The sequence below is a fragment of the Grammomys surdaster genome, unplaced genomic scaffold (genome assembly GCF_004785775.1).
Source record: "Grammomys surdaster isolate TR1022 unplaced genomic scaffold, NIH_TR_1.0 126391, whole genome shotgun sequence".
In the NCBI taxonomy this organism is placed as follows: domain Eukaryota; kingdom Metazoa; phylum Chordata; class Mammalia; order Rodentia; family Muridae; genus Grammomys; species Grammomys surdaster.
The window spans coordinates 399,337-414,336 of record NW_021621185.1 but is presented as its reverse complement, the minus strand read 5'-3'; the positions used below and the strand labels follow the sequence as shown (position 1 = coordinate 414,336).

Below are 15,000 nucleotides of genomic sequence, written 5' to 3'. Positions count from 1 at the left end.
TGGATACATCTGGAATATTCAGTTATTTCTTCCCTTCCAAGATTAAATTTAAAACAAGATCCCATTAATGTAACATATCATTAAGAGTTATCTGGTTTATTTGTTGGTGTGTTTATAAAACCAGGATAGTCATACCTTGCCAGTGAAAGTTCTCAGACTATATCCCCTTTTGGAGTAACCTGGTGATTTGAATAATAGTACCATTAGGAATTTCCTTTACATTAAAAATATTCATAAATTTGTTCTTCTGATTATCACACAAATAAGAAAAGAACTTTCCTTATAGAAATGGACAATGGCAGGAGAAAGCAAGGTCTTCGTCATCTGAAAATCCTGTGACTAAAACTAACAAATAGTAAGCATTATTAACAAGCATGATAATTATGCTCTAGGTGACAAAAAGCCTTAGTCATGACAAGAAACCTTCCAGACAGCTCTCTAGAGAGAAAATACCTGTCAAATAAGCCTGAAAAACTACAGGAAATGAAGAACTGTAGCCCAGCACTTGCATATGTCTTTAGGAGTCTCCATGGTGCAAGCAAACACATTTGCATAGCAGTATGTGCTGTCTCAGTAGAGGATGCAGTAACATGCCCTATAGAGTAGAAATACAACTCAGTCAGCTCTGACAGAAAGGGCCAGAGACAGGTGAGTTGAGGGGCAGCCCTGCTCCACTGATCCCTCTGCTAGGACAGGTCTGCTCCTGCATGCCCTCTATAGGAATAATTTTCCTCACAGCTTAGAGTATCTCCCAAGAAGAGGTCACTTGGGTCCCTTATAGCCCAGGACTGAAGCACACTTGTTCACTGGTTGGTCTAACACCTGCTATAGGCTTCTCACTATTACACCACTCAACCAAATGGCAGACCACGCCTGTTGGCGATTTGAAGATCCAGCAACTGCAACCCTCGGTTTTGAAGGAATGATGGAGCCTGTATTTCACTCTCAGACTATGGTGCTTTCCAACTTGCCAGTGTGTTTCTGGATGTCTACAGAACATGCGAGCTCATGTTTCACACTTCAGCAATTCATTTTCTATCCTGACTTCTTATATTCCTGGCTCACATGCCAACACCGTGGTGCTCAGTCTTCAGGGAACATTTGAATCATGTAAGTGCTTTCCTTATACATACATGATAGCTCTCCTGACTCACTCCAACATTGTTTTAATAGGTCTGTGATGGAACCAACAAATCTGTATTTTAATAATCCCCCTGTCCTCACATATCACCAATTCAAATGTCTTTATAAGAAGCACTAAATTACACTAAATCACAGAGTAAATATTTAGTACATTCTTAGTAAGTGCTATATGCTTATTTGTAGGTCACTAATATAGGAGCTGGCAAGATGGTTTATCGGCAGACGAAGGATTGGCTACCAGGAATCCTAACCATGTAACTTGGATCCCCAGGACCTCTACACATGTGCTACAGCCTCCATTCTCCAACACACATGTACATACACACACCAACACACATACACACGCACACAAGATAAATTAATAATGATGTAATTTTTAAGTCACTAGATACAGAAACATTGCCTTTACCTGCACATAACAGAAACCCCAAACAAAAAGGCTTAAATATAAAGGCATAAATTAGCCTATATAATGACAGCAATGAAATTGAGAGTTTGCTTACTTTGGTGGCCTAACAAAATCATCAAGCAGCCAGGTATTTTCTGTCCTTTGTCCAGAGCTGCCCTTTGTTTTGTACTCACAAGATAAGTTCAACAGTTCCATGCACCACACAGCATGACCACAGAAGAAAAGGATGTTTCTTCATGTTCATCCTCCTTCTTGAGGTCAAGATCCTCGAAGCAAGTTTTCTTCCTAGAATTGTTTCACATGTTTCTATCCAAACCTTGAATACCTCAGCCTAAAAGAATGAGGTGAACATAGAGGACACAAGGAACATGCACATGAACTACATTGCAAAGAAGCATGTGACGGTCATTAGAAACTTAGGAATGTCCTCAGCCATGTCTGCAATGATGAGAACACGTAAGAAAATATCTTAGCAGGGTGCTTGACAGTGCCATTTGTAAGCATCAGTCTAAAACTGAAACCTAGAGAGCACCTTTTTTTTTTTCAACCCAGGTAGCAGATTGCCTAGTGACCTCAAAAAGCATTGGCTCAAAGAAGTTAATGAGCAAATCAGTGCTAGGCTACACATTCCCATCAGCAGCCCTGGCATCCACTCCCACTCTGTCTCCGACTCACACACCTGATACAGGGGAGCACTGGCAGTATGGTACAGTTTTAGAGGAATGCGCATATATTCCATTTGGTAATTTTCCAGGAGAATACTTTGTGTCAAATGAGTAGTAGGTTGAATCTGACTAACAAAAGCCCTTAGCACAGCCTTCCTTTTCTTGGATGTACAGGCAATAGGAAGGAACAATGCTGCCTGAGCCAAGGCTGTTTCATTTTGCTCTGGACTGACCTGCAAATTTATAGTTTTCTACTGGGCCTTAACAGAACATGGAAATTAGTTAACTATAATTATTTAATCTCCTACTATGAAACATGTGCCCTTCTGGGTGCTGAAGATACTATGGAAAGTAAGAGGATTCATTTCTAGTGACAGAGGACAGACAATAAATGAAGTGGCTGGAGAGACAGATTGTTGCTTTGCAGAGGACCCACGGTCAATTCCAAGCACCCATATGACAGCCAACAATCATTTGTAACTTCAGTTCCAGAAGGTCCAACACTCTTCTGGCCTCCACAAACACTACATACACATGGTACACAGCCATACATGAAGGCAAACATGTTCATACACATAAAATAAAAATAAAAAGATCTGTGTTTAAAAGAAAAAATGTAAGCCCAATACAAAGTAAGTAAGATAAGTTTATGAAGTTCTTTGGAGAAGATGAATTGTGGTATCATAATAGTAACTGAGCAGAAAGGAGTCCGAACTCGGAAAACTGGTGTTAAGACCTAGCTATGGCCAGGAGCAGCCATTCAACAACTGTACAAAATCACATGCAGCAGAAGCATCTGCAAGTGCGATGGCTCTCAGTGAAAAAGATAGCTCGTGTCACAGGAAACCCAGGAAATCCAGGAATGGTAGAAATGGGGAGAGGGCTATGAGCAGGGTTCTTACTTTCAGAGAACAGAAAGCCAAGACAGGGAGGACTTTAAGTGGGTAAGTGCTGTCATTTACATTTTAGACATCAGATTCCCAGCACCCACAACAAATAAAAGCCAGGTGTGGTGGCAGAAGTCTGTAATCCCAGGGCTGGAGCACACAGATACAGGAAGTTTGTTATGGGTTCAGGTCTAAGGCATACCTAATGAGATTTTCATGTTCTTGTGTTCCTGAACAATGAATTAGACACGTGAATCATGATATAAGTAGAAAGAGAAAATGGTATTCCCAGCAGTGAAAGGTAAAAGACACATGTGCCTGCTGAACTCTGGTCGTTTGTAGGATTGTTGATCTACCTTCTCTTTCTGTATCACAGACATGCTTTGTTTGTTACATATAGTCCAGGTGAGAAAGGGTTTTCATATGCTTCATATATTTGTCATATGTCTCTCTCACACAATGAGCCGAGAGGTGGGAAACACAGGCAACCTCTGTCAGGTCTTTACTTTCTGCTGTGCAGCAGGAAGCAAGTTGAGAGCCATTGTGCTTTGAGCCGTTTGCAGGGGAATCCCATGAAGGAAATGGTTCATGTCACTTATGCTTTCTGCTTCTTGTTATTGTAACTCAGCACTTTACAGAAGCCTTCAGCATGCTGCCTGGTTCTTCTCAAAGGTCCCAGGAGTCTCAAGTTTCATTTGAGTAGTTTGTTCCCGGGGCAATAGAGAAGCCACAGGTAATGCTTGCTTCCTCTCACCCTCCCCCACACACTGAGCTGTCTCCTATCCCATGCAACTGAGGCCTTCTGACTCAGGCTACATCTCCAAAGAACTGGACGTGGGCTTTCAAAGCCATTTAGAGCAGAGCAAGGCCTTCATGTTCACACACACAGCATGTAAGCTGCCCCAGTGGATGTGATCTTAAGAAGGTGACTTCGCTAAAGCAAGTACCAGAGCAGGCCACCTGCTGCCTACTGGAAGTCTTCCCAGCCTGGGAGGGGAATAAACTCTTCCTTTCTGATTACACACACACACACACACACACACACACACACACACACACACACACACACACGGCTCCAGATTTTCTCACAGGATGTATGCTTTCTTCCTCCAGGTCTTCCAAGTTTTCATAGGAACTCTCTCAGGTTGGGAAAATAGTAGTCATGCTAATACAGCATTTTTGTCAAAACTATTATCAACCCAGAAAGTTCACCCCAAAGACCTCACTCATTCAGGTCCTTTGGCTTTGTGCTTTGTCTTAGCTAATTCGTGTTTCTTCAAGGCAGATACAGATCAGCTGTCTTGGTTGTGAGACAGAACTCAGTGAAAACCACCGACACAGGGTAGATGAGAAGGGCCAGAATGCTAGTGTGGACTTTGAAACCAGATACGTGAGAATAGATACTGAAGGAGTCTGGAGGCTAGTGTGGGCTTTGATTGTAAGCACATGTGTAGCCAAGTGACTCAGTTCTCTCCGGCAGGCTGACTCCCATTTTTCTGGTTCCTGAGAATTGCTGGTCCTATAGTCCAGCTTGAACAGGGCAAAGATTGTCATCTCGAAGTGACGAAGTGACCCATGGCCTTTAGGGGAATTAGGATTCCTTTTGGACCTTGCAGGGGTCACATTAGTTCTTGATGTTGTTCTTCTTTTAAAGTTTCAAGTTCCAAAGATGGCTAATGCTGTTTGTGGCCCCTGAAGCCCCAACTAGAGCCAAGAATAGAATTCTGTGCTCTAGGGGCAGCCTCACCAGTGATTCTGCAGTTGCTAGGACTCCTGGGCAGAAGGGAAGACATTTTCCATTAAATTAAAGCTGTTCCAGAAATTCCAGATGCCTCATAATCATATGCCAGGCCCTAGGCCTCTAGTCAATGGCAGGAAGCATCCAGGATTGGATAGAGCTGAGGTTGACCATGAGGTAAAATAGAGGCCCAGGTGTACAGTAGGGTAGAGTAGGGTCAAGATGGACAATTCAGTTCTTTTCTATGAAAGTGATGCTTGTGAGAATGTCAGCATATAACCTCTGCTCAGTCCACAGTATCTGCAACAGCTTTTTCTCCCCCTTTCATAGATACCAACTGAGACACTGTAAGTCTCTAGCTGACAGACAATTCCAGTGGAGTGCCTATAAGCACCTATCTATAAGGTTGCTAGGAAATGTGGTCTGGTTAGCCCCTAGCTCAAACTCAACAATGCTGAAAATGTCTTCTCCCCATAACACATGTGCATGCACAAATAAGACACACATCACATCAGCTGATCGCACTGTCCTCCCAAAATCTGCAACTATCCCTAAATTTTCAGATAACATCCAATGCTCTATTTTTTTAAATTATTTTTAATGGATGTTTTATTTACATTTCATATGTTGTCTCCTTACCCCATACCCCACCCACCCAGGAACCCCCTATCCCCTCACCCCTCCTCCTTCTTCTCTGTGGATGTAACCCCTACCTACTCCCCCACTCCCACCTCCCCACCCTCAAATTCCCACCCCCTGGGGCATCCAGCCTTCATGAGGTCAAGGATCTCTTCTTCCAACTATGCCCAGCAGGGCCCTCCACTCTTAACCTATTCAGATGAAGCCCTGGATCCCTCCCTAAGTGCTCCCAGGCTGGTGGTTTAGACCCTGGGAGCTATGGTTGGTTGGTATTGTTGCTCTCCTCATGGTGCCGCAAAATCTTTCAGCTCCTTCAGTCTTCACTCTAACTCCTCCATTGAGAACCCCATTATCAGTTCAATGGCTAGTTGTGAGCATCTGCCTCTGAATATGTCAGACTCTTGAAGACCTCTGAGGAGACATCCATATCAGGCTCTTATCAGCATGCACTTCCTGACTTCCACATCAGCATCTACCTTTGGTGACTGCACATGGGATGGATACTCAGGTGGAATGGTCTTCAGATGGCCCCTCCTTCAGTTTCTGTGCCTCACTTTGTCTCTATATTTGCTCCCTTGAGTATTTTGTTGCTTCTTCTAAGAAGGACTGAATCACCCCCACTTGGTCTTCCTTCTTTATGAGCTTCATGTGGCCTGTGAGTTGCATCTTGAGCATTTCAAAGTTCAGGGCTAATATCTAATAATCAGTGAGTGAATACTGTGTGTTCTTTTGTGATTGGCTTACTTCATTCAGGATGATAATTTCTAGTTCCATCCATTTACCTAGGAACATCTCTTATTCATTGTTTTTAATAGCTGAGTAATACTCCATTGTGTAAATATACCACATTTTTTGAATCCATTCCTCAGTTGAAGGACATCTGGGTTCTTTCCAGATCCTGGCTATTATAAATAAGGCTGCTATGAACATAGTTGCACATATGTCCTTGTTATATGTTCAAGAATCTTCTGGATATATGCCTAGGAGTGGTATAGCTGGATCCTCAGGTAATGCTATGCCCAATTTTCTGAGGAACCGCCACACTGATTTCCAAAGTGGTTGTACCATCTTGCAGTCCCACCAACAATGGAGGAGTGGTCCTCTTTCTCCACACTCTCGCCAGCATCTACTATCACCTGAGTTTTTAATCTTAGCCATTCTGACTGGTATAAGGTGGAATCTCAGGGTTGTTTTGATTTGCATTTCCCTGACGACTAAGGATACTGAACATTTCTTTAGGTGTTTCTTGGCCATTCGAAATTCTTCCATTGAAAATTCTTTGTTAAGCTCTATACCCCATTGTTTAATAGGGTTATTTGGTTGTCTGGAGTCTAATTTCTTGAGTTCTTTGTATATGTTGGATATTAGCCCTCTATCAGATGTAGGATTGGTAAAGATCTTTTCCCAATTTGTTGGTTGTCGTTTTGTCCTATTGACAGTGTCCTTTGCCTTACAGAAACTTTGCAATTTTATGAAGTCCCATTTGTCAATTCTTGATCTTAGAGCATATGCCATTGGTGTTCTGTTCAGGAACTTTTCCCCTGTGCCCAAGTATTCGAGGCTCTTCCCCACCTTCTCTTCTATTAGTTTCAGTGTGTCTGGTTTTATGTGGAGGTCCTTTATCCACTTAGACTTGAGTTTTGTACAAGGAGATGAGAATGGATCAATTTTCATTCTTCTACATGTTGTCCTCCAGTTGAACCAGCACCATTTGTTGAAAATGCTGTCCTTTTTCCACTGGACAGTTTTAGCTCCTTTGTCAAAGATCAAGTGACCATAGGAGTGTGAGTTCATTTCTGGGTCTTCAATTCTATTCCATTGATCTTCCTGCCTGTCTCTGTACCAATACCAGGTAGTTTTTATCACTGTTGCTCTGAAGTACAGCTTGAGGTCAGGGACAGTGATTCCTCCAGAAGTTCTTTTATTGTTGAGAATAGTTTTTGCTATCCTGGGTTTTTTGTTATTCCATATGAATTTGAGAATTTCCTTTTCTAACTCTGTGAAGAATTGAGTTGGGATTTTAATGGGAATTGCATTGAATCTGTAGATTGCTTTTAGCAAGATGGCCATTTTTATTATATTAATCCTGCCAATCCATGAGCATGGGAGATCTTTCCATCTTCTGAGATCTTCTTTGATTTCTTTCTTCAAGGACTTGAAGTTCTTGTCATACAGGTCTTTCACTTGCTTGGTTAGATTCTCACCAAGGTATTTTATATTATTTGCGACTATTGTGAAGGGTGTCATTTCCCTAATTTCTTTTTCAGTCTGTTTATCTTTCATGTAGAGGGATGCTACTGATTTGCTTGAGTTGATTTTATAATCAGCCACTCTGCTGAAGTTGTTTATCAGGTTTAGGAGTTCTCTGGTGGAAATTTGGGGGTCACTTAAGTATACTATCATATCATCTGCAAATAGTGATATTTTGACTTCTTCCTTTCCTATTTGTATCCCTTTGATTTCTTTTTGTTGTCTAATTGCTCTGGCTAGGACTTCCAGGACTATATTGAATAGGTAGGGGGAGAGTGGGCAGCCTTGTCTAGTCCCTGATCTTAGTGGGATTGGTTCATGTTTCTCTCCATTTAGCTTGATGTTGGCTACTGGTTTGCTGTAAATTGCTTTTACTATGTTTAGGTAGGGGCCTTGAATTCCTGATCTTTCCAAGACTTTTATCATGAAGGGATGTTGAATTTTGTCAAATGCTTTCTCAGCATCTAGTGAGATGATCATGTGGTTTTTTTCTTTGAGTTTGTTTATATAGTGGATTACATTGATGGATTTCCGAATATTGAACCATCCCTGCATTCCTGGGATAAAACCTACTTGATCATGATGGATGATTGTTTTGATGTGGTCTTGGATTCGGTTTGCTAGAATTTTATTGAGTATTTTTGCATCGATGTTCATAAGGGAGATTGGTCTGAAGTTCTCTTTCTTTGTCGGGTCTTTGTGGGGTTTGGGTATGAGTGTAACTGTAGCTTCATAGAACGAATTGGGTAGTGTTCCTTCTGTGTCTATTTTATGGAATAGTTTGAAGAGAATTGGTATTAGGTCTTCCTTGAAGGTCTGATAGAATTCAGCACTAAAACCATCTGGTCCTGGGCTTTTTTTAGTGGGGAGACTTTTAATGACTGCTGCTATTTCCTTAGGGGTTATGGGACTATTTAGATGGTTTATCTGCTACTGGTTTAACTTTGGTACCTGGTATCTGTCTAGGAAGTTGTCCATTTCATCCAGGTTTTCCAATTTTCTTGAGTATAGGCCTTTGTAGTAGGATCTGATGATTTTTTGAATTTCTTCAGTTTCTGTTGCTATGTCTCCCTTTTCAGTTCTGATTTTATTAATTTGGATACTGTCTCTGTGCCCTTTGGTTAATCTGGCTAAGGGTTTGTCTATCTTGTTGATTTTCTCAAAGAACCAGCTCCTGGTTTTATTGATATTTTGTATTGTTCTTTCTGTTTCTATTTGGTTGATTTCAGCCCTGACTTTGATTATTTCCTGCCTTCTACTCTTCCTGGGTGTATTTGCTTCTTTTTGTTCTAGAGCTTTTAGTTGTGCAGTCAACTTGTTAGTGTGTGCTCTTTCCAGTTTCTTTTTGTAGGCACTTAGAGCTATGAGTTTTCCTCTTAGCACTGCCTTCATGGAGTCCCACAAGTTTTGGTATGATGTGTCCTCATTTTCATTGAATTCTAAAAAGTCTTTAATTTCTTTCTTTATTTCTTCCTTGACCAAGTCATCATTGAGTAGAGAGTTGTCCAGTTTCCATGGCTCAGGATACGATGTATCCCAAGTGCAAACCACCTTGGTGTCTGCTGCTCTGTGTGTAGTGGCTCCTCTAGGATGACTCAGGATTCAGTATCTCCACAGAACAGGAGCAGACCAACTCTGTGTCTGCCCCAGCCCAAAGGACCAGGCAGGGGCGGAAGGGAAGTGGAATTCTGGAGGGGCGGGGTTTGGGTAGCTGCTGTGTCCTGAATGTCCCTGGCTCCCAGATGTATCTCTGGGGCTTAGGGAGTGAGATGGAGTTCTTACCAGCTGCTGGGAGTGCAGTGGCTCCTCTAGGATGACTCAGGATTCAGTATCTCCACAGGACAGGAGCAGACCAACTCTGTGTCTGCCCCAGCCCAAAGGCCAATGCTCTATTTCTAGATACATCTCAGTCTAACCAATGGGCAATTTATATATATATATATTATTATTATTATTCCCTACATCTAATGTTTTTAGTTGCAAGTTTGATTAAAGGAATCATTTTTCATTAGACACAGATTAGAACCTGTAAAATAACTGTGTTTCCCAAGGTCATTTTCAATTTCTCTAACTTCTGAGTGCTTAATCTCTATGATGCCTGTCCTCCCCTTGTATCCAGAATCACTGCCTTAATCTCAGGCCACCAATGTTTCAGATACATCAATGTCTCTGTTTCTCATATACTGCCATGTAGCAATGTCTGTCGAAATACAGTAACATAAAACACCAAATATTTCCCCACAATTTCTGTGGCTTGGCAGTGTAGAGTGGCTTCCTAGGTGATTTGGGCTCAGATGGCCTCACAAGGTTATAGTTGGTTGTTATTCAAAGGCTGGGAGATCGCTCTTAAAGTGCATAATCTCACTAGCACATTGCTGGGGAAGCCCTCAGTTCCAGGCTGCTTGATTCATCAGTCTTTTCACAGTCACAAAAACTGTTTTTAAACCACAAAAATCTGTTCATATGCCATAGTTGCAATCAGTGAAAAAGACAGGGTACCATGATGAACCCTCCAGAATGTTCTCATTTTAAAGAAGGAAGGCTAGACAAGCTCACCTAGTAAACATCTTATTTTTTGTGTTCTGTTTCTTTTGTTTGAAAGATAGACATATTACGTCAAGGTGGTACAAGTACCTTCAGGTTGCAGGTAAAGGTATACTCCATGGTGGTGAGAGTTCCAAAGAAGCCTGCCTATGTGGGGATTTTCCTAGTCTAATGTACCACTGCTGGGCCAGCTCCCTCTAGACTTCTGCTTACACAGCCCCACATCCCTATTTGCTTATGTCATCTTTTTGGAGTATTTACCATGCACACCTGTATACAACACTAGCTGATACCTGAAGTCTTCAGAACTCGTCACCTTTCTAATGAGTGCTCTTGTAAAAGCTCTGTGTTAAACGAAAGTCCCAAGGAAAAAAAGGCTCTTTTACTAGACCCCCCATAATGAATGTCCCCAGGAAATTTAATAGTATTGCAGACTAGTTGAAAGCTAACATAATTCTTCTACATAAATTTAATGAAATTGTAGTCTTTAAAGAGGTCAGAAATCCTCACTCAAGAGTGTGGGCTGTGACCTGTACTCAGGGATAAAATAATGTAGTGCATTAGTCATGTGTCTAGAATGACCTCAGGCAGTTATTTACCTATTCTATAAGCCATTTTCCTTTTCTGTGAAGCTAATATAATACTGCTAAACACTGAGAATAAAATGCACAATGTAAGTCACCAAGAGAAAGATATTGTATACAATGTTATCCAGTTTTGTTTGGCTATAAAATTCTTTTGTGGTGGCCATTTTACTTACTATTCCAAGACAGATCTTCATAGAAACTCTGTAAACAGTCCTGTGTGTGTGTGTGTGTGTGTGTGTGTGTGTGTGTGTGTGTGTGTGTGAGAGAGAGAGAGAGAGAGAGAGAGAGAGAGAGAGAGAATATGTTGGGCAGAGGTATCTTTCTCAATCATCATTTTCCCCCATATATATTTTGAGACAGGGTCTCTCACTGAACATAGAGCTCGTCAATTTGGCTAAGCTGGCTGGGCTCTCTCTCTCTCTCTCTCTCTCTCTCTCTCTCTCTCTCTCTCTGTCTCTCTCTCTCTCTCTGTCTCTCTCTCTCTCTGACTCTCTCTCTCTCTCTCTCTCTCTCTCTCTCTCTCTCTCTCTCTCTCTGTCTCTCTCCTGAGTTGGCATGTTCCCCCAGAGCTAAAATCATAGCTGTACCCTGCTGTGCCTGGTCTTGTGTGGGGTTCTAAGGATATGAGCTCAGGTCCTCGTGCTTGCACAGCTGGCATTTTACCTACTGGGTGATCTCCCAGGTCCCCAGTTTGGTATTTTTAAAGTTATATATAAGAACTTGGGAGTCACCTCAATATGAGGAACTGTATTAAAAGGTTGCAGGATTAGGAAGGTTGAGAACCACTGGATTAAGAGGTGTAGTTTTGAGGTTTCAAAAGCCTACACTAGGCCCAGTGTCTCTTTCTGCCTGCTGCTTGTGAATCAGGATGTAAAGTTCTCAGCTCCTTCACACCTGAAGGCTGCCACTCTCCCCACCACGATGATAACGAACTAAACCTCTGACACTGTGAGCAAGACACCAATTAAATGCTTTCTTTTGTTAGAGTTGTCTTGGCCATGGTGTCTTTCTAGCAATTGAACAGTGGCTGAGACAGACACGTGCTCACTCTTATAACACTATGGTGTGTCCTTCTTCTGACCAGGGCTTGCCCCTTTCTTCCTGCCATGCCAAGCAACCAGACAAGTCAGCTAGAAGACAGGCTGAATAACCAGGAGCGCACCATAGCCTTCCTCCTTGAGCAGGCCTTCCGCATCAAGGAAGACATCACAGCTTGCCTCCAGGGAAGCCAGGGCTTTCGAAAAGAAGAATCTCTTGCCAGGAAGTTACTAGAAAGTCACATACAGACCATCACCAGCATCGTCAAGAAACTCAACCAAAACATTGAGGTACATCTGTTTCCATGTTTTGCCATCACCACCCAACAAAGAATACTGATCATCAAAATCATTGTTCAGTTAGAAATGTGCTGCTGCTGCTCCAGAGAAAGAGTTATACTTTGGACAGTTCCTTATGATCAAAAGTAATGAAAACAAAACTTTCCTTAGAAAATACTGTACAACTCTTTTGAGACAGTAACGAAAATGGTTTGGTATGCTCATAGGCTTTATTAGGTCTGTAAGGCTGACATAAGTTGAAGTAGAGCTTTGTGTATGTGTCAACAAAATGAACCCAACAATGGCCCGCCGCCCAGTCTTCTCTTCTCTCTGGCTGTGCCAGCCTCCCCACGAGACATTGCTAGTCACTGTAGTCAGACTATCTTCCTGGAGCCAGCCCTATGAATGCGCTGTATTTTCTTGAAGTTCCTGAGCAAATGCTATCCTGTTCGATAGCACTTCCCTCACACAAGAATCATCCCCTCCCCATCTCAATACTTTCAGCCTCCCTTAAACTTTATTTTTATCCATAGCTCTTATAACTGAGTGTGAGACTATATGTCTGTTTTCCTTCCATGTGGCTTAGATTTAGTTTAGTTCACTGCTAAGTCACACACTAGGCCAAAAAAAAATGCATTTTGTTTTGTTTTTGAGACAGGAATTATCTGAAAAGCTTTGTCTAAAAATGATTTTTAATATGTTAAAAGAAATATAAAGTTTCTTATCAAACAAAATCCCTACATTAAATAAAACACATTTCAATTACAGGCCTTTTGTTCAGAGTTCTGAGGGTGTTCCCATATCATGAGGCTACACAGATAGCTTTTGGGCAAGGAATCCGGAGAGTATACTTCAGGCAAAAATTCAGAACATGTGAAGTCATGAAAACTGACAACAATGTCCTACTCTGTACGTCTCCTCATCAAGTACCAGTAAAATTTTGGGACAGATTTTTTTTAAAATAGAAAGAAAACCAGACAGCACCCGTGGGGTTAACTCAGTACAGTGGCTCATGAGCGCGTGTAAGTTTGATTTTTGCGTGTAGGTCTAGTGGACTTCACAGTGCAACCGAGAGGGTGGAGAAAATGTAAAACTCTCCATGAAGTCATAAAACTGAATGTGTGAACACTGTTTCCATTCCCGGGCATGATGACACATGCCTGTAACCTCAGCAGCCGGAGGCAAGATACAGGGGAATCACATGCTCCAGGATAGCCTGTGCTACATTGTGAGACTTTGCCTTGCAAAATCAAAAGCTGAAGGCGTAGCTCAGTGGTAGAACATGTGCCTAGCATGTGCAGGTCCTAACCCTGATCCCCAGGACCACAAAAATGCATTCAAAGTTTTAAGGTAATCTAATTAAATATTTCAAAGCAGAAACCACTAGGCTAGCATTTGTTTAAAAAAAAAAACAGTTAAAGAACATTATGTGGAAAGTGGATGCTACTCCAATATTTTAAAGGAAACTAGACTCATCGGCCCAGCTAGTCCATTTGCATTTTGTCCCTAAAGAGATATTGAAACATGAAATAATACTTTACTCAAGTCCTTGAAAGAGTTGGCAGAGGTGTATCTCACCACAATTGCAGCAGCAGAGCGGGGAGCTTGTCCCTTTCAAAAGTCAAATTTTTTTTTGAGACATGCTTGTCTTGAACCTGTGACTCTTGGCCTTTGCATTCCAAATACTGGGGTTACAGGCATGTACCACCAAACCTAGACAAACAAAAGGTTTTTAACCAGAAATTCACTGTAAGTTTCAAAATTAAATTACTTTTAACTCAGTAAAGGAAATTTTTATGCTTTATTTTAGGGAATTTTCCCTAGTTACTAAAAGCAATATTTCTTCATCATAATTCATTTGAAAGAACAGGAAGAAAATTTCAAACCTGGGAAAATATTCTCACAATCCTACCAGCAAATAGCTCTTTCATCCAGAGAAATTCCCTCTAGTCTTTCCAAGCGTTCTACTTAGGAGACAGACTATCAATTCAACACAATCATTAGCATAAAATAAACTCACATCACAAAAATCTCTTTACATCAGTGTATAGATCATGATTTGCTTAATTGTTTTCTTAATATTGAAATATCCTTGTGTATAGAGTTACTCTCACAATATATATTCTTGGAAATGGAATTAGTAGGGTGTAGACACTGTAAAACCTCCTGATATATGTTGCTAAATTGGCTTCACAAGCACTGCACTAATTTACACTCCATTAGCGTTATGTGACATGTTTTACACTGAGCCTATGCCAACACCGAGATTTATTATTTCAATCCTTGCTAATGTACAGAAATGAAGTGCTGGGTTTTGTTTTCTTGAAGGTGTTAAATCCACTTGTTAATCTGCCTATGATGATTTGTATTTCCTCTGCCATTTGCTAATATATCTTTTAGGGGTTTTAGCACTTTTTAATTATGTTCAATATGATAAGCTCTTTTATATATAAGGATGATAGCCAGGGGCACATTGTTAAACACTTAACAATAAGCTCCCATATGCCCCGGGCCTGTTTGACTCCACATTGTTATTAGTATTTCCACTATGATTTCAACCAACCATCATGGTGCCCCAGCACACACAGATGAAAAGACCTGTGCAGTCCAGCCTCACATAGAGGCACATACTGGCTTCCTGACATCAGTGAAACCCTTGGCAATGACACTTGTCATGTTGCCTTGTGCTTTTATAGCTTAATTGTTATTAAAGTGCATTTACATGGTTTTACATAAAGTTAAACATTTAAGTATTCTGCATTGCAACTAAAAAGTAGTTTTTGTCATGGTCCTGCCCTAATGTGCAACACATACACACACAC

General features: G+C 41.3%; 1 protein-coding gene across 1 annotated transcript in view; it reads left to right on the top strand.

Moving 5' to 3' along the window:
* Positions 1 to 15,000, top strand: part of Fam81b (family with sequence similarity 81 member B) — a 104,253-nt gene that overhangs the window by 56,167 nt on the left and 33,086 nt on the right. The window contains exon 5 of the mRNA XM_028760087.1: positions 11,947 to 12,190. Coding sequence (XP_028615920.1) covers positions 11,947 to 12,190 — 244 coding nt within the window. The remainder of the gene's footprint in view (positions 1 to 11,946; positions 12,191 to 15,000) is intronic.